We start from the raw sequence: 18,922 nt of genomic DNA on the forward strand, positions 1-18,922 counted from the left end.
ACAGTGAGAATGCACACTACCACATGGCCTGGATCCTCACTGGAGCAGTCAGACACCCTTTCCAAGCCCTTCCTGAGCCATAATCTTTATTCCAAGAATTATCTTGGGGTTCTTTGAAATTTTCTAAAATAGGGTAAAATATTATTTAATGAATTGTAATGAAAAGTAAAAGTTGGAGTAACTGGAGCATTCAAATACCTAGAATTGTATATTTATCAGACTTTGGAGTGAAAGGCAAATCACAAACACATGAAGAAATGTGACCGTCCTTTAATCTTGTATATACATTCTAGGAGCAGAACCTCAGCACCCAACTCCTCAAGTTCAAGGCCACAGTGCGGTCCCCACTGGGCTACAAGTTCTCAGAGGGCCAGGGACTGGATGCCGCGTTGTATCCCACACAGTTGTATGTGAGAGCTTTAGGTTTTTGGCAGTGGACTAGACAGTGCTGTGCCTCCCTCTTCATTGGTGTCATTGTACAGTTTGCTTCTTGTGTCTGCTTGGAGTCAGATAGATTTAGTTAAATATCTGTTCTGTGAGTCTGGGCAGATTAGCTCTGCCTAATTTGCAGGGTTGTTGTAGAATCAGTGATTAAATATTTCAACTGTCTCGCAGCTGCTGTTGTTGTTATTATTTTACTTGTCTTGGAAACATACGTTTCCTGGCTTATAATTTGTTGTCCTGCAGTTGTGAGCTCTTGCAATATTTGACAATTGTGTTGTCACTGGAGGGGGTTTCCTTCCGTTCTTTAAGACTGAAGAAGTGCCGTCTGTCATGCACTCTGAAGGATTAATAGGTGCGTGAGCAGCCAAAATGCATGGCTTGAACAGGCATTTCAGATAACAACTGTGCAAAGACCCAGTGAGGTGAGGGAGGAGGTGGCCATGGCTTCAGTTGGGCTGTGAACAAGCCAAGGTGGCAAGATCAGATCACAACAGGCACTGCACAAGATACTGAGTTCTCATCACCAGTAATGATGATGTCACTTTTCTTGGTATAGCCAAAGTACCTGAGGGGAAGCAGTTTACGGGAAGACAAGGACTATACTGAGAAAGCTTGGTAGTGGGAGCAGGAAGCGCTGATCAGTTTGTGCTCACAGTCAGAATGCCTTGAGGGGTGAATGTTCTGCACTTGCTTTCCCTGTCTTATTCCGGTAAGGACCTCAGCTTATGAGATGGTACCCCAAGTCTAGGATGGGTCTTCACACTCCAGTTAAACCAATCTAGAAATGTCCTCTCAGACCTGCTTTGTCTTGTAGGTGATGCCAGACCTTGCCAAGTTGGCCATTAAAGTTAACCATCACAGAGCTGGCTGCTGGCTGCTATGTTCTTCTGTTCTTCACTTAGATCTCTGAACAAAATATGTTTTAAATGAGATTGCTGATCTTTGAGCCAGGTCTAGGAAGTATGTAACTTGTGTCATAAGTCATGGCTATTGTTGGTGGCATGGCCAACCTGATCTTACCTGAGTCCCGCTCTCCTGTTCACTGTATCAGGCTGACAGATACGGACCATATCCAACACTGCTTCGTCTTGTGTTTCTTGCCTTGGGATTAACTCAGTGGGTTGAATTCATAGTATCTTTGGATTCAGCAGTATCAAATTAATGCCAGTTGCATTTTCTGCGTTTCTATGCCAGCATTACTTACTTCCCTCCAGATGTTTTCAGCAGCCTTACAACATTTGAGCAGGTGTCTGGGAGGATGGCAAGCGTCAGTTCTGCTTTCAACACTCTTCCTGCCGTATAAAGCCGCCCAAGTTCAGGAGGCAGGCAAAGAGGCAGTGCCCCCTCTCCCTGCTCTCACTGAGCATCCTCAGCCAGCAAGTTGTGCACACAGGCTGCCTGTCTACTTGCCTCCCTGGCTCTTCTTTCTGCCAGGTTCTTTCATGCTGTTCCCACCACCTCATTTCCAGCGTCCTCCCCATCGCGTGTGCTTAGCGGGTCCACTGTTGTTCTTCCTGTCTAGTTCTCTTACATCCAGCCCACACCTTTTCAGCTCCATGTCATGACTCAAGTGTTTGAAAGCTGTTATTTCATGTTAATTAGAAGTTCTTTCCCAGCCAGGAAACCTTTACAGAACTGCTCCCTCAAGCCAAGGCTTCAAGGTACACTCTGGCATCTGTACTTGGGGACAGTGAAAGGAATCATGGCTGATTGCTGCCAAACAAGGAAACATGCTCACCCACTCCAGGACCTTCCTCTGAGCGGGGCCAAGCCACATGACCTTGGTATGCCCTTACCCAAGAACCCAGCCACCTACAGTGACAAAGAGGCCTGTGGGCCCCACAATCCTAGGAGAAAGCTCTCCTTGCCATAAATTGCTCAACAGCCACCCTCAGTTAGGAGAGCTCTCCTAACTCCACCAAAGTAGTCTCCACCAAAGACTGACAGTGGACCAATCAGAGACTTCTCCCTCCTAAGGTGCTGGATTGCTCCTAGCACATTCTGGGCTCATGTAGGCTTCAGCAGGAGTTAGCTTTTGGTTCCTTTTTGAAAATCTTTGAGACCCCCTGATGGCTGCCAGTCACTCGAGGGGGCCCTAGTAGGCTTCAGTGGAATTTTCATCTCTTCAGATGTCATGGGTCAGAGCCAAGCCCTATGCTTGCATCTGGCCTTCCTCTTTGTACCTGCTGCTTGTGGTAAGGGACCATAGCCTTCTCATTACCTGGCCCACTGCTACCTCAGCCCAGGTTCTGCACTACAAACCAAGGTCTGAGGAGGAGGGTGCAGCCCTGACACTTCCCTGGGAGCATCAGCAAGCACCCTTCAGCCTCCTGTGTTCTGTTGGAAGAAAGGGCAGAGCTGAGTTTGGATGGCACTGGGCCAGGCTACTCTGAGCTGCCCATCTCACCAGTAGAGACTTCACTGCTCTAGGTACCCTGGAGTTGGGTATTACGTCACACATGGCTGAGGGGCTTCCCTTGGTCTCATTTCCACCACTTGAAATGCATGTCTTCATCTTCCATGGTTACAGAGAAAGCCAGTGGTGGGCAGATGTGATGAGGGGTCCAGTGAACAGAGAATAGTCATGGACACTATGGAGGGGAGGCCAGGGAGAGGGGAATGAATGCTCAAGTGCCTTCAAAAAGCAACTGACACAGGCCATGGGCACAGGCCTCAGTGTCCCCATCTGTTGGAAAGAAATAGTACCTACCCAGAAAGGTGATTACAGAAAGGACACTACTAGTGTCTGTAAGTGCCGCCTGTGCATAGGAGGACTTTAGCAGTCTGCAGTGGTTCCCTCTTCTGCCTTCATTACAACAAACTGCAGCTGATGCAGCACCCACTAAGTAAGGAAGGTAAAGTAAGAAGGTGGTCAAGGGACCCTTACTTGACAGGGTAGGTTTAGCTGAACTGTAGAAAAATCAGAGAGAGGGTTAAGATCCAGAATCGGGCACACAGAGCTGAAGGAGAAGCAGCAGCGGAGCAGCATCATGAAAGTAAAGAGTCCCGCGCGGTGCGTGGCACACAGCAGGATAGTGGGATGACAGCTTCAAGAACCACTGAGGGGATTTTGACTCGATGTTGAGGTGATAAGGAAACACTGCAATTTCTCTAGCTGGGATGGAACAATCTTTAGCTAGATCTGTAGTAAGGTTTCTGAGAGCTGGGCAAGCGGTGACCAAGAGGACACCTTGTCAGGGACAGTGGTGTGAGTCCAGGGACTAAGACAGCCATAGTCGACAGTCAGTTCTCTGGTGTCTACAGAGAAAAGGACGGTTTGCTTAGCACTCAGGTCTCCGTGGAGGCTGAAGCCATGGGCGATGTTGAGAATAGGTTTGACTGTTGTGAAGGGACTCAAAGTCCAGAGTCTAGCCACTAAAGACTAGGCTAGGCAGGTCAAGAGGAGGCCTGCGCCATGTCCTTTTCCCTCATGTGACTTCAGGCAGTCTTTCTTTTTAAACAGGTATTCCATAACTCATATTGGTCTGCAACTCAGATTATAGCCACTAACAGTAATCCTCCTGCCTCAGTCTTCCATATGCTAGGATTACACGCATGGGTTACCATGCTCAGGTATGTAAGCTTTCGGAGCTTCTGAGAGGGTGAGCATTCTGGAGGGCTCGCCACAGATATTTATATCAACTGAGTCATATCTCCTATGTAATCTTATAAATAAACCAAGGTTCACTTTTTAATGAATTTCTGAAGCTTCATAAATAAATTGGCTTCGTTCTAAAAAGCATGCTTTTAATAAAATCTCTGTGTTCTGAATAAAATTGGCCACTCCAGTGCTTTTAACCTCACCACAACCCATCATCCAGTGCTTGTGTTTGCCTTCATGGTGAGACTGACACAAAGCCACAGGTTGAGCAGCACGTTCAAGCATCCTTGGCCCTGCAGCCACAGCTTCCCCTGGACCCTGTAGGTGCATGGGTGCCCCTCGCTAAGATGAGTGCATTCAAGGCCTGCAGAGGTCCAAGCCAGATGGTCCTGGTGATGAGAGGGGAAGTGGGCACAGCCCGATACTTAATTCAGATGATCTCTCCAATCCATAACCACTCACAAAGAACAACCTAGTTTCTCCAAGAGAGTCTTGCTGTGTCATGCAGACCACAGTTAAAAGCAGGCACCATGCCCAGCAGTAGATGGCTGATATAAAATGAGCTCATTTTTGGAAGGTTTTTGTTTCATAATACTTTGTCTGTTTTTTGTTTTCTTTTGTTTTTAAACCTTACAGGTCTTTTACCTATATATTATGGTTTCTAATTTTGTGTTTTTAATGAGATTTGTGTGTGTGTGTGTGTGTGTGTGTGTGTGTGTGTGTCTATCTGTCTCTGACATTTTTGGCTCTTTTTTTCCTATTTGTTCTGTTCTTGTTTGTTAGTTTTTATTTTATTATTAAACTTTTAAATGCCTTTTTTTTCTAATGAGATTGAGAGAAAGAAAGGGAGTAGATTTGGATGGGTGGTTAGGATCTGGGAGGAGTCGGGAAGGGAAACTGATCAGAATATATTGTATGGAAAAAATCTATTTTCAATAAAAATTAAAATAAAATGAGTGCAGTTGTCCCCTGCTCCAGGTTGAGCCCAGTTCCCATCTGCTGTGGGAGGTGGGCCTCTGGCCTGAGCTGTGCGTTTTCCCCCCCCTCCCGTTGTAGACTGCTGTTTTCCAAGGTGAAGTTGGAGTCCCTCTGCCGGGGCGCAGATGAGGCCCTGCTCGCCTGTAAGCACATGCTACAGATATGGAAATCCTGCTACAACCTTACCAGTCCCAGGTAGGAGGCCAGGTGCCTGTTCTGTGTCCCATTTGCATGGGTATCTGCAAGTCAGCGCCATCTCCTATGGGCATTTGTCTGGCATTAACTCCGTCACTCTCCTACGCCCCAGTTCTCCACAAGTGGTAGATAACAGTGATAGAGCCACATGCTTGTCCATGGCTGATGAAGCCTGCAATTCATGGTTTCTTTTCCCCGCTCCTCCCCACTTCCACCCCATAACTCATGGGCTCTGTTCACTAGTGATTTCTTTCTCTGGCCTGTGAGAAGTCTTTCTGTCTTTCTAGAAATTGATGTATAGATTAGCCAGTGACATAGTCCAAATGAGTTTCCTACAGTAATATTTAAGGGATTTGTGTTGACAGCAGGCCACATCGTATTAAGAAGGGAAGTTACTATGAACACTGTTACAAATAAATTTGAGCTTTTCTGGTCCCAGCACTGCGGAAGCCTTGGGTTATCATGCAAACATGGCCAAATCCAAGAACCACACCATACACAACCAGTCCCACAAATGACACAGAAATGGCATCCAGAAACCCCGGTCACAGAGATACAAATCTCTTAAGGGAGTTGACCCCAAGTTCCTGAGGAACATGCACTTTGCCAAGAAGCACAACAAGAAAGGCCTGAAGAAGATGCAGGCAATGAGTGCCGTGCAGAGGCCATTAAAGCCCTTGTAAAGCCTAAGGCTGTTAAGCTCAGGATGCCAAAGGGCCCCAGCCACAAACTCAGCCGGCCAAGCTCGGGAAGAGGATCTGACGCTACATGGCCAAGGGTCGTAGGCTCTGCCAACCACAGACCAAGCTTCAATCCAAGGCAGAGGCCACAGCTCCAGCTAAGGCCCAGGCTTCAGCCCCAGCTCAGGCCCCAAAGGTGCCTAGGCCCCTCCCTGTGAAGGCCCCATAGAAAAGGCTTCTGCCAATGTGAAGACAGATGGACTGGTGTGACACACCTACCTACACACTATTTACAGATGACCAGTGTCCTATGCTGTTTTTACAAATAAATCCGAGACAAGATATTTTAAAAAATCTTTTTTTGAAGAAGTTAAAATTATGACTCATAAATATAAAATAAACACATGTTAAAGATTTTATTTACTTCATTCACTTGTGAAAGAACCAGTACAAGATTAAGGTCCATTCAAAGAAGAATTTGTACAACATGTGTATAGGCTGAAATGAATAGATGAAAAAAATAGTATCCTATAAGATGGCGGAATATATTTTGTGGGGCTGTCTTTTACACAGGGTAGAAATCAATTGTATCCCCACAGATAAAACTTATTTGTCTTAATGGTTTTCTACAGGTTAACTCCTTCTGCCCCTTCAGAACTGTATACAAGGAAGTTAGTTAGTAAGAAGTTAAATGCTACCATTTTGAGTCAGCACATCTGGGGAAGAACAGCCAGTCAACTCCCAGAAGATCACCAGCAAACACCCATAACCTACTTGCCCCAAGTCTGGGCATACTGCCAAGTAATACAGCAAAGAGTTGTCCGATGATTCAAGTGACTTCCTGCAATTCAAATAGTCAGAGGATTTTTCAAATTCATGGCAAGGTGTTTGGATGACTTATAGTATGCTCCATAGAGTCAGAGGGCAGACAAGGTGTCAATCAGTGATACCAGGAGGATAGGAAGCAGGCAGGTATGCTGGTGGCCATGGTCTGCAGAGACCTACAGAGAAGAAAGGTGGGCTGTGAGTTAGGCTATGACAGTGGAAAGTGAGAGTTTTTACGTTTTAACAAAAATTTCTTCAATTGAAAAGGATATGGTGGCTCACACTGTAATTTCAACTCTGGGAAGCCAAGGCAGGATTGCTGAGAGTCAAGGCCAGACTACAGAGAGACCCTATCTCAACAAACCAACAAACCAAAAAGGCTTCTGCAGTTAAAAAGAAAGTATTCAAAATCAGGGCCTGTGGAAGTGGTGTGCCCTGTAAACTGACCTCAGATAGACCAGTAATCTGGATGGGAGGGAGGGCGCGTGGTGTGTGTGTGTGTGTGTGTGTGTGTGTGTGTGTGTGTGTGTGTGTGTGTGTGTCCTCTCACAGCTCTGAGATTCTGAGATACATTAAGGTCCCTTCATGCTGTCCCATGCTCCCCCTTCTTCTTGGTGAAGGATAAGTAGTCCTGACTGTGATGTTTTCTTTTTCACAGTTTGATCTGAAATAAAGACCATTTTTACAAAAATAAAAAATCCTACATATCTATATAAGCAAAAAAAAAAAAAAAGATGGGAAATGCACGTATTTACCTCCCCCCAAAGCCCCCCTCTGCCAGCCCATCAATGGCATCAGGATTTGGGCGTCTTTGTCCTGTAACTCGGACACAGCAGCCGGTGCTTCAGCTGGTTGCCGTGTGCTGGAGCTCGTCTTTTGCCTGTGCCCCCTTTAGAATGGAGAAAATAAACATCAGTCTTCCCTTTGCCAGTCCCCTCAGTTCTCCACACCTCTCCCACCTCCCCACATTTCCTCCCACTTAGCAACCAAGAATATTGAATGTGCAGAGAAAAAAATAGCAGAATTGGAAAGCCTTTAAAAATACCTAACCGAATGCCTGGGCGCTGGCCACACTCTTCTTTCCTTGAAAGATCTCTTAGGGCCAGAGCAGGGTGTTCCTGCCTGGGGTGGAGATGACCCCTCCCAAAGCCTCAGGCGTGGGGCAGAGGCCGAGCAGACATTCACAGAGCTCCCTGTCTGTTTATTTCAACTTCATTTTCTTGGGGATATAAATAAATGTTTCTCAGCAGCCCTCACCATTGCACAGATTTAGGCATGCTCGGGCAGCTGGGGTGAGAAGTGACACTGGCTAGAAAATGCAGCATGCTGAAAGGGGGCTAGCTCTAGAGTCTGCACACTTCAAAGCCCCCAGATGCAACCTCCAAGATGTCTTTAGGTCATATGGACTTTAGCACAAGGTAGAGTCAAGATAACAAGGATGTGAGAAACATCCTTTACTGAAAATAAATGAAACTGAGAAGATTTTTTTACAGCACAGTTGGTTTCTGTCCAGGGCAGTAGGTCTATGCCAGCTGCCTGACTCCGCTGCCCTTGCCTCTGCGAGCTCAGTTAAGGCAGCCCCTTTGCTCCACCTGTCCGGGTTTCCCAGTCTTATCCAGAAGCTCCACACAGTCCCTCAGGGCACTAGGAGGAGGTGGAGGAAGACAGTGGCCAGATTGAGAGTAGTCCCAACTTTGTGTTCTCATCAGCTGTTTCCTTCTGTAGCTTTGCTTGAGGGAGAGCACAGTAGAAGCCGGCCTCTGAGCTGAGCCTTGCACAGCGTGGACCACTGAGCTGAGCCTTGCACAGCGTGGACTGATGGGGTTCCACCTGCAGGTGTAGGCTGCAGGCCCTGCTCTAAGCAAAGTGTGTGTGTTCTCCCCAGTGCACATTTGGTGAAAATCTGTCATTTCCAGAGCCAGGATTCTCTTTCCCTGCATTTAGGACAGGGATCTGACTCAGGTTTTGTCTTCTCTCTCTTAGTGAAAAGTAAAGCCCCTTAATTCTTCTCCATAATGACTTAGCTGCTCAGAACAGCATCAATCTGACCAGAATCTCACCAGGAAGGTCCCCATGGGCTCACAGCATTCCGAATCACAGCATTTCAGCCAGGGATGGTAGCATTACTTTCACTGAGAACCTCCCTGTTCCAGCACCATACTGGGCCATTTGTGTGCTGCCTTCAATCCCTGCATTAGCCTTGCAAGATAGCTACTGTTACTCCTACTTTAGAGGAAATAAAGCTGAAGCTAACGGAGGCCGCACAACACACCCAAGTTTTCCAGCTTAAATCTGCAGTGGAGTTACCATCAAACCCAAGGCTATCTGACACCACAGCTCTCTCCATGACAGCATGCTGCCTCTGTTGATGACAACCAGTTTCTTTTCTTCTTCTCCTTTTTTAAATTGTCAATCGCTTCGTTCCCCCTCTGATCACTGTGAACCTTCTCTGTCCTTAGCCATAAATTGACATTTCATGGTCGGAAGAAACTTGTTTTCTCCCTAACTCCCATTTCAATCACTTGCCAACAAATAGCATTTACAGTTGACACACACACCGAGATGCATATTTTCTTTACTTTAGGCCTTTTAATAGCTGCCAGCATTCTGGTAGGGCCCTTTAATTCTACAGAGCGTGTTCTCATTCTGTCTTCAGAAAAGCCAAATCACACGGGCAGATGCCATGCTGCATCACACTCATTTTTATTGTTGCAAAAAGTGAAGCTCAGGAGCGAGGAGAGCTTGCGTGGTCGGGAGCGAGGAGAGCTTGCGTGATCGGGAGCGAGGAGAGCTTGCGTGGTCGGGAGCGAGGAGAGCTTGCGTGGTCGGGAGCGAGGAGAGCTTGCGTGGTCGGGAGCGAGGAGAGCTTGCGTGGTCGGGAGCGAGGAGAGCTTGCGTGATCGGGAGCGAGGAGAGCTTGCGTGGTCGGGAGCGAGGAGAGCTTGCGTGGTCGGGAGCGAGGAGAGCTTGCGTGGTCGGGAGCGAGGAGAGCTTGCGTGGTCGGGAGCGAGGAGAGCTTGCGTGATTAGGAGCGAGAGAGTTTGCATGATTAGGGCCCAGACCAAGAGGCTAGAGAAAAGTAGGCCCTAGCTTAGTCAGTGCTCTGTTGTGAGGAGACACCATGACCACAGCAATTCTTATTAAAAAAAAAAAAAAAAGCATTTACCTAGGGCCTGCTTACAGTTTCAGCGGTTTCCCCATTATCATGGCAGGGAGCATGGCAGCACACAGGCAGACGTGGTGCTGGAGAAATCGATAGCTAAGAGTTCTGCATCGAGATCCACAGACAGGAGGAAGGGAGAGACCCCTGCACTCGGCTTGGACTTTTGAAACCCCAAAGCCCACCCCTGTGACACACTTTCTCTATCAAGGGCACACCTACTCCAACAGGACCACACCTCCTAATCTCTCTCAAGTAGTGCCACTCTCTAATGACCATGCATTGAAGTCTATGAGCCTATGGGAGCTGTGCGTACTCAAACCAGAGTATCCCACTCCCTGGCTCCTATAGCTTTGTAGTCATAGCATAATGCCAAAAGAAAAAAAAAAGCACTAAGTCCAACTTCAGAAGTCCCCTAGTCTATCATAGAATCAACAATGTTTGAAAGCCCAAAGTTCAAAATCTCTTCTGAATTCATGCAATCTCATAATGGTAACCCTCTGCAAATCCAAATCAAAAGCAGATCATATACTTCCAATGTACAGTGGCACCGAATATACACTAACATTCCAACAGGGAGGGAAAGAGCACAGTGAGAAAATGCTGGGCCAAAGCAAGACTGACCCCTCTCCTTTCCGCCTCTGCTGTGGGTTTCTGTCTGCAGCCCCTCCCTTGGATGAAATATGTAGTGTGTATCACACCCTGTGCTAGGAGCTGGAGGAGGCTGTGCTAGGAGCTCCAGGGTTCTGACTCCTGGTCTCCCTCCCCCACCACCTTGTCTCTTGTGTTTAGCCTCTGCAGCTGTAGAAGGATTTCTAAGTAACTGTTGTTTACTGTACTCCGAATTCTCATCCCTAACGGGAACATTGATTCTCCGGAGGTGCACATATACGTATGGAGGCGTGGGGACCTCCTGATTTCCTCTCCTGAAACTGCTTTTTAGCACCACTGACCAGGAATGGTTTCCTATCCTTCCTGCCATCTCCCTTAGGAGATTTCCTGGCAGGCTGAGGAGAGGTGAAATGGTTCATGAGAGGTACCCAAATAGAGTCCCAAAGGCTTTTAAGTCAGTGAGAAGGAACTATCTAGAAAGAAAACATCCAATATGGAGGAAAAGGCATCCCAGTTTTGAATGATGTATAGTTGCTTGTTATGCTGTTTTTAAGGGGGCAACGCAGGACATGTGTGCCTGGAAGGTATAACTTGCCAGAATGTTCTATCTGCACACTGCTTCATCCTTACCCAGTCCTGTGCAGGAGGATAATCCTATGGCATCTGGCCAGAAAAGCCCCCCAGGTACAGTGGCCTTGCTCACAGTGATGGCTCACTAGCAAGAGACAGAGAATAAGAGCTCAGATCCCATCAGGCCTCTGGGACCCCAGCTTTTGGGTCCTTCCAAACATCAAGCTTGGCAGCCAAGCTCATGTTCTGAAACTTGCTGAGGTGGAACCTGCTGCCTGATGGCTGCAGCACTTCCCAGTGTGGGCCAGTGGGTGCCCAGGCAGCGCCTTCCTTCCTTTGCACTATCAGTACCTCATGTGTTCCAGAGTCCATTATGTAGAGAACAAAGCCTTTTGGAAACTGCCTGGATGAGCAGCCACTGCAATATTCAGATCACTAACCCTTTGTGATTGTTTATATTAAAAAACACTATGCGGACAGACCAGTATTAGAAACCTTCAGTCCATGGTGCTCAGGATTTTGCTTTGTCTTCTGCTAAGGGAGATTGTTGTTGTTGTTTCCCAGTGTGGAAATAATTAGTAGTGCAGCTTCCAGCAAGCCTGTATGGATGATGTAATAAGTGCGGGCTGACAGTCTGCAGTGAGTGAAGTTTCCTCGGCTTCCTGTGTTTCTCTAACTACGTCTCTGGACATGGAAATTGCAGCCTGTAAACTGTGTTAAGGTTCATAACAAATCTTATTTGCTGCTTTCGAGCAGCAGCAGCTGCACACAGGAAGGAAATTGTTCCTTTATTGTAGATTTCAAATGTCTTAGGAAAAAAATCTCTCCTAGAGTCCCAGACATTGTCATGATAGGAACAATAATAATAATAATAATAACAACAACAACAACAACAGTAATTTGTACCTGTGTTTTAGAGCCTGTAAAGGCTAAGGTCCTTTAGCTGCTTCCCCTGCTCCCCCCCCCCCCATTCAGCCTGCAGTGGGTCCATGTGACAGTGCTAGTGAGTGATGCCATGCCTGCTTTGTAAGCCAAGTTGGAGAAAGGGGAGTGAGAATGATGGGCAGTGCAGGAAGCTGGTGGGCGTGGCTTTCTGGAGGCAGGCACCCCAACCTGCTGTGTTTTCCCCTAAGTTCCCAGGAGCCAGCCTTCTGAGCCCTCTGCTGGGATTGCTCAGGGAAGCGCCTCACACCACCCTCTCTCCTCATGTATTAGGTGGGGGTATTAGCCATGTAAGGGATTTCAAATTGATCTGGGAACACACTCAAGTTCGTGACTGATCACACTGGAAAGCGGGCCCAGGACACCTCAAATCCAGCAGCTGCCCTGGGAGTGATTGTCCTAGAAAGTCTATTGTGCCTGATCTGGATCGGGCCTTTACACTAGAGGATTCTGGACATGATCTGGGTAATGTCCCTCACGCCACAGAGGTCAAAGCCCTGGTGTGGTTGGTGAAGACATCTTGAAGAGTAGTGCATGCAGGAAGGAGCTGGATACACTCATTTGAAACTTTCAAGGCACAGAATGCAGCCATTCTCTCCCTGTCAGGACAGAGAAACTGACTAGAAGAGTTCGCCCTCTCCTCTCCCCTCCCCTCCTCCCTCCTGCTTGTCTCCCCCCTTCCTCCTTCCTTCCTTTCTTTGTGTACAAGATGTTCATGTGTGTACAGGTGCACACACAGCACAGCACATCTGCGGCGGTCAGAAGGCGGTTTGGGGGAGTTAGTTTTCTCCTTCCATCATGTTGGTTCTGGGGGACAAACTCAGGTGAGAGGCTTAGGTGGCAAGTGCTGTACAGGCTGAGCCATCTCACTGTCGAGTCTTCTCTCACATATTATAATGGCATAAGAGTAAAAGCTCCAGGGATCTGGAGCATCGCTGAAACTGTGTTTGGGACATGCAACACTGAAGCCACAGGAACAGGATACCTTCAGGTGTGGAAGGATCCGAGGCACCCCCAGACACACAGGTGCCCTGTGCTTCAGCCTGCTGTGCCAGCTTGACCTTCCTCTTTCGGGTGACTGACTTTAACAGTGTGTTTTGCAGTGACTCTGGACGTGGGAGCAGCCTCTTAGACAGAACCATCGCTGACAGACGACAGCTTAATACAATCACTCTGCCAGACTTCAGCGATCCTGAGACAGGTGAGAGTCAAAGGCCGGAGGGGGGTGAGGTGAGGCTGAGCAGAAGGTGGGATCAGGTGCTGGGGTGGTGTTTGAGATTGACAGGCCAGGAGTGGGGTGGAGGGGAGAGGGGGTGGGGTGGACTGTGGGGAAGGGCCTCAGGCAGATAAGTGGGCACTTGACTGAGATGTACTTCAGCCTCATGTTCCAGTGTCAGTTCACGGTGAGGAAAATAATCTCTTTTACCCAGATTACCTCTTAAATCTGTTTCCTTTGCTTGGGGAACTTGAGCTTTAAAACTGCAAGTGGGTAGTTTCCTCCCTGCTCTGGCTCCTGTAGGCTTTGGCCCTTGTTGAAATCAGCCATTCTGACTTCTAATCAGTTGCATATGTAAGCACACAAGCTTCCAGCAGGAGACGCTGCTGGGTGGCAGGGCCTTCGGAGTTAGTGCTGCTGGCCTCACGTGGTAGCCCACAGCTCTTACTGCCTGTGAGCAAATGTTTCTGCTTGGCTGGTAAAGACCTCTGGGGGTAGTGTGCTCCATGCTCGTGTGTCCACAGCTCCCTGGGTGCAGGGAAGAAAGCACACCTCCCTAATTTTCATAGCTGCAAACAGGCAATTCCCGCAGTAATGCTGGGTCGTCATTGACAATCTGGAGACCCCACAGACCCACAAAACATAATGAAATTCACTCCACTTAGAGCCTTAGAGGTAGTTCCAGAACACCATTAGAACCAGCTTCTGCCATTTCTTCCCAGATCACCCAACAGGGACGCTGTAAGCCTAGGTCTCTATATGACTCGCTTCAGCCTTTATGGGCTGACTTCAGAAGAAGCCCCAGGGTCTCTTTCTTGTCCTTGTGAGCCATCCTAGCTCCTGGCAGAGCCCTTCTGAAGAAAACCTGGACCCATCCTCTGGAAAGTGCACCGCTGGCTGAGTGGTAGGAGTGGGCCTCAGGAGCCTGGTGGTGCTCCCAGGACCCATCTCGTAGAATTTTGATGACTCTTTCCTGATAAGGCTCCCTTCCACCAGATTGAAAATCAGCCCAAGAAGTTCCATCCAAAGACCTTGGGCCCTCCTGTTTTACTGGGCCCAGGAAATGACGCAGTTGTGCTTTGATAGAGTTTAACCAGGCCATCTGGTACTGTCCACAGGCAGGCTCATGTAACCACAGGCAACTCCTGGAGTAGCCCACCCCAGGCTGTGCGTTTGTGGGTGGGCAAAGGCATGCTCTGTGGACACACATCCCAGCTGCCTTTTAAGGCCCTTCTAGAAAGAAAAGGTCGGACTGTTGACTGTGGCCAAAATGAGGTGAAGGTGGGACAGGAGAGCGGAAAGCCAGAGACACTAACTGTGGCCACTGCTGAAATTCAGGCTGATTCCAAAGGGCTGCTGTGGCTGCTGAGAGCTGTCGGCCCCTCTGACCTCTTCCTCATGTTCCCATGAGAACAGCCGCAATGAATCAAAACCTCTTTTTCCACTGGCTTCTCCTAATTTTTCATGAGGCCCCAAGACTTGAATGAATGCTGTTTATCAATAACAAAGAGCTACCGAAAAAAGTCAAGCCCTTTTTCTTGCTGCCCTCTGCTCCTGGGAACATCATGGACCTCATGGCCATGGCTGGTGTTTCTTCTCCCCTCTCCACTTAGTGACACTCATGGGGCTGACCGCTTGGGAAGGCCTCTTAGTCCAAGGAAATCCAAGTCTCTGGAGTTTGGGCTTCTGGTTCCAAACAGCAATGGAGACCACCCCATCCCAGACACCTTCCAGTGACCTTCCCATTACACTATGTAAATGAACTCTCCAAAACCCCTTTCATCTGGCCTGCTGTGGACCAGGGCTATTTACACGGCCTCCTTTAACAGGTCGACCAGGGAGGTAGGAGGCCCTCTCAAGGGGAGTCTTGTCAGTGAGCATAAAACACTCTTAAGATGATAGTGTAAGTCAGAAGACCTAGGACGGGTGGAAATGATGCCTCTGCATTAATTAATAAAAGCCAGTTTTCTTTGGTTCCTTGTGAGGTATCTGGGGGCACAGTTCCCTTAGTCACACGCCTCTGTAGATAGTCCATCTACCTCAGCTGCCCACGGATCTTATCTGTTCCTCTCAGTTTGGTTTCATTTAAAGAGAAAATACAACTTGCAACTGAATCATAAAGACACCTGGAGGTGTGCCGTGGAGAAGTGTTGTCTACATGGTGGACCTCCACCAGCATCACCCTCTTCCTGAAAGCAGCACGCTTAGCAGCTTTCTGATTACCCTTCCAAATATGTGCAAGCATTATTCCCATCCCCTTATCGGAGCAGCTGCAGCTGTGTGCTCCACAGCCACGATGCTCTTCCCCTCCCACACAGCCGAGACAGTGCCTCTGCGGTGCTCCGTGACCTCAAGCTTTACATTCGGGATTCTCACTCAGCCAGCACCGTCTCAGGCATTTTTCTTCCTTGGCTGCAGTTTTTGGCTCCTGTGGTGCTAGCGGACGCTGGCTCATCTTGAGCATCCACTGCAGCCTTGCTCACTTAGGAAAGACTGGGCCACAGAGCAGGAGAGAAAAGGAAGGTCAGCCTGGCTTTGCTTCACAGGAGTGGCTCTGGGAGCAGATTCTGTCTGCCAGAACCGTGCTGACAGGTGGCAGCATGATTTTACTGATAGCCACGCCTGATGCCTATTTTCCTAAACCTAGGGCATCTAGCACAAGCAGTTTCACACATTGCTGACATCAGAAAGAGGCCATGGTGAAAGTAAAAGCAACTTTACATTGTCTTGATCCTGCCACTCTGGGCCACAGAGCCCGAAGTCCCCACTGCACATGGACTCTTTTGATATATATTTGGTTTTTCTCTAGAATTTAAATATACCATAATAGAGAAACTAGTATTCCCATCACTAAGTTAAACATTTGTGTATATACACATACATATACAAGTATTACAAAAGCCCCAGTTAGAGAACATGACATTCCTTCTGTTGTCTCCCTGGCTTCACTTCTTCCCCGAGTAGGTCCCAGCAAGCAAAACAAAAAGAAGGAATCAACAGAGGGACAGTTTTGAGGGCATGAGTCATTGTCTCTTCTTTGGACTGTGTTGTAGTTCTTGAAATGGCAGGGGGGGCGATTAGTTTTCTTTCTTTTGCCTTCAAAACAGGATATGGGGGAAGGGGGTTTTAGAGACAGGGTTTCTCTGTATAGCCTTGACTGTCCTAGACTCCCTTTGTAGACCAGGCTGGTCATGAACTCACAGAGATCCACCTGCCTCTGCCTCCGAGGTGCTGGGATTAAAGGCCTGTGCTGCCACCACCACCACCCGGCATAGAGGGGCTTATCTTTTTTTTTTTTTTTTTTTTTTTTGGCAAAGGGGCTTATCTTTAATCATGGGTGACTCTCACCAAACACCTACCAAAGCAAAATGGCTTTTAACCAGAAAGTCTGGTGCATTTTGTTTGGCAAGGTTTCTGGCTGTAGCTGTGGTGGTCTTTTCATCACCCCAAAGCCCCCAGCATCAGGCCTGAGGGCTGCAGTACAAGCTTCCTTTCCAAAAGGCCGACCAGTGCACACAAAAGGAGACTACTCAAAAAGCTTAGCGTTCCATTGTCATAACACTAGGACCACCACGTGTCACTGCACGCAGCCCACTGCACCTTGGGAGACCTGAGTTTCCAAGTGAACTTTATATAAGTGCTTCTTAGGTAAACAAAACTGTAGAAGTCAAGAAGGGTAGAGTATCCTGCTGAAGGCCCTGCATGTTGTAGATTAAAGATGGATTATGTTCAGTGGATCAACACTGCTGAATCTGTGCCCAGGTAAATCAGAGTTATTTTTACTCTATGATGTTGCAGAGCAATTAAATAACCAGTGGAAAACAGATTTGTTTTCTTTGAAAAGCACTTGTATCCTATTCAAGTAGAGGAGTGACTGTATTACATGACCTCATTTTCTTTGCAGCTTATGTGAGTATATTAAAAGCTAGTTTATTTTTTTCTTTGTGTTTATAAACATTTTTTTTTTTTGCTTTCATTCTTTCTTTATTTTTCTTTCACTTTTAGTGTCAGACTCCTCCTCCTCCTCTTCTCTCTCAAGAACCGAGTCTCCTCTCCACCTGTCTGTGTCCTCTCCTCTTCATTCTCATCCCAAACCTGACGTCCTTGTGTGGCCCCCTGCTGCTCACTCATTCAGTGACCCAGGCCCCCACCCGGAAACTCCACTCTGTAAACATGGTTTTTTTCCTTTCTTCTTAGACCCCCTTTATTTGCCTGTGTTATTGTTTTCTGATAATCTTCCAACTGATAAGCTGGCTAGGAAACCCTCTCAGTGCGTCTGGGGAAGACCTTGCTTATTTGAGAATCCGAAACTGTTGGGGACAGAAGGAAAGTTAAGAGCACAGGTCAGTCTAATCTCCCCTGGAAAGTGAAGCTTTTCCAGAGTGTTCCTGGATCCGTCTGTGCTTTCCTGGGGTAGGCATAAAGTCAGGGAACTGGTGTTACTACAGCAAAGTCAAGGCTGAAGAGATAGATGGCTCTGCAGCTGAACCGCAGTGTTGGAGAGGCAGAGACAGGCCGATTGCTGAGGCTTATTGGCTTGCCAGCCTACCGATTTGGTATGTTCCAAACCAGTGGGAGACCCTGTCTTAAAAAATAAGGTAGGGATGGCATAACAATTGAGATGTAATCTGAATAAATTAATAAAAAAATAATAAGGTAGGCACCTAGCAGGTGACATGCAGGGTGTGGCAGCACACACCTTTAATCCTTGGGTGGTTGAGGCAGGCAGATCTCTGTGAGTTTGAGGCCAGCCTGGTCTACATAACAAGCTCTGGGTCATCCAGAACTACTTAGTGAAACCCTGTCTCAAAACAAAACCAAGCTAGAAACCTCACCTGAGAGTATCTCTGCCCCATACACACAAAAACTTGGACTTATACACATGTGTAACCTGTGTATTACACACATGCATAAACACACACAAAAAAAGAAAAGGCAAGCTATAGTATTTTGCAAATAACCCTAAAAATGTCTTTATTTCAATTTGGAAGTTAATTAATAGCAACCATATATAATAGTAAAAGCCATATTCTTTGTTTGTTTGTTTTATTTTTTGAGACAGGGTGTCTCTGTGTGGCCCTGGCTATCCTGGAACTCTCTTTGTAGACCAGGCTAGCCTTGAACTCACAGTGATCCACCTGCCTCTGCCTCCCAGCTGCTGGGATTAAAGACATGCACTACCATGCCAGACTGAAAGCCATTTTCTAAAGATGAAAACACCTGCCTATCAACATTGATGGAGCTCTTGCACCCCAGAACCTTCCACTACAAGGCCAATGCCAGCAGGTTACAGAGAAATGGTGCTGGAAACTGGTTTTCAATTGCAGAGAAGGGAGATGCAGGGTTTCTATCATGAAAATATGTAGTGACAGAACAGCACCTTTGCCTAATCTTGATTTTAAATAATACAGAAGTTTTGAAAATCTACTTTAGGAAGTGCCAGGACTGGTCAATTAAAAAAAAAATCCCCATATTAAAGTGAAACACACTGGTTGGTGAAGTCCTTAAAAGGGACCTAAATATGGTGCTCACTGGGAGAGCCTGGCCTTGCTTTCCTTCACTCATTTATTTAATGTTCACTCTCCTGCCAGCAGTGCTGGCAGATTTAATCTGCGTCTGTGATTTATAAGGCTCATCTTTGTTCCAAATGCTATTACATGCTGAACAAAAGCCCATAGCAGGCTGCTGCCAGGAGGGCC

At 47.4% G+C, this 18,922-nt stretch overlaps 1 protein-coding gene across 4 annotated transcripts in view; it reads left to right on the forward strand.

Moving 5' to 3' along the window:
* TTC7B (tetratricopeptide repeat domain 7B) overlaps nucleotides 1-18,922 on the forward strand; it is a 204,657-nt gene that overhangs the window by 146,161 nt on the left and 39,574 nt on the right. For 3 of the 4 annotated variants that reach the window (XM_084792568.1, XM_084792569.1, XM_084792570.1), the window contains 2 exons: nucleotides 5,102-5,218; nucleotides 13,111-13,208. In XM_084792568.1, coding sequence (XP_084648694.1) covers nucleotides 5,102-5,218; nucleotides 13,111-13,208 — 215 coding nt within the window. Of the gene's footprint in view, nucleotides 1-5,101; nucleotides 5,219-13,110; nucleotides 13,209-17,228; nucleotides 17,391-18,922 lie in introns of all 4 variants that reach the window. The other variant, XM_084792571.1, reaches the window with a different exon arrangement.

This window comes from Acomys minous (genome assembly GCF_964271855.1).
Source record: "Acomys minous genome assembly, chromosome: 8".
Taxonomy (NCBI): domain Eukaryota; kingdom Metazoa; phylum Chordata; class Mammalia; order Rodentia; family Muridae; genus Acomys; species Acomys minous.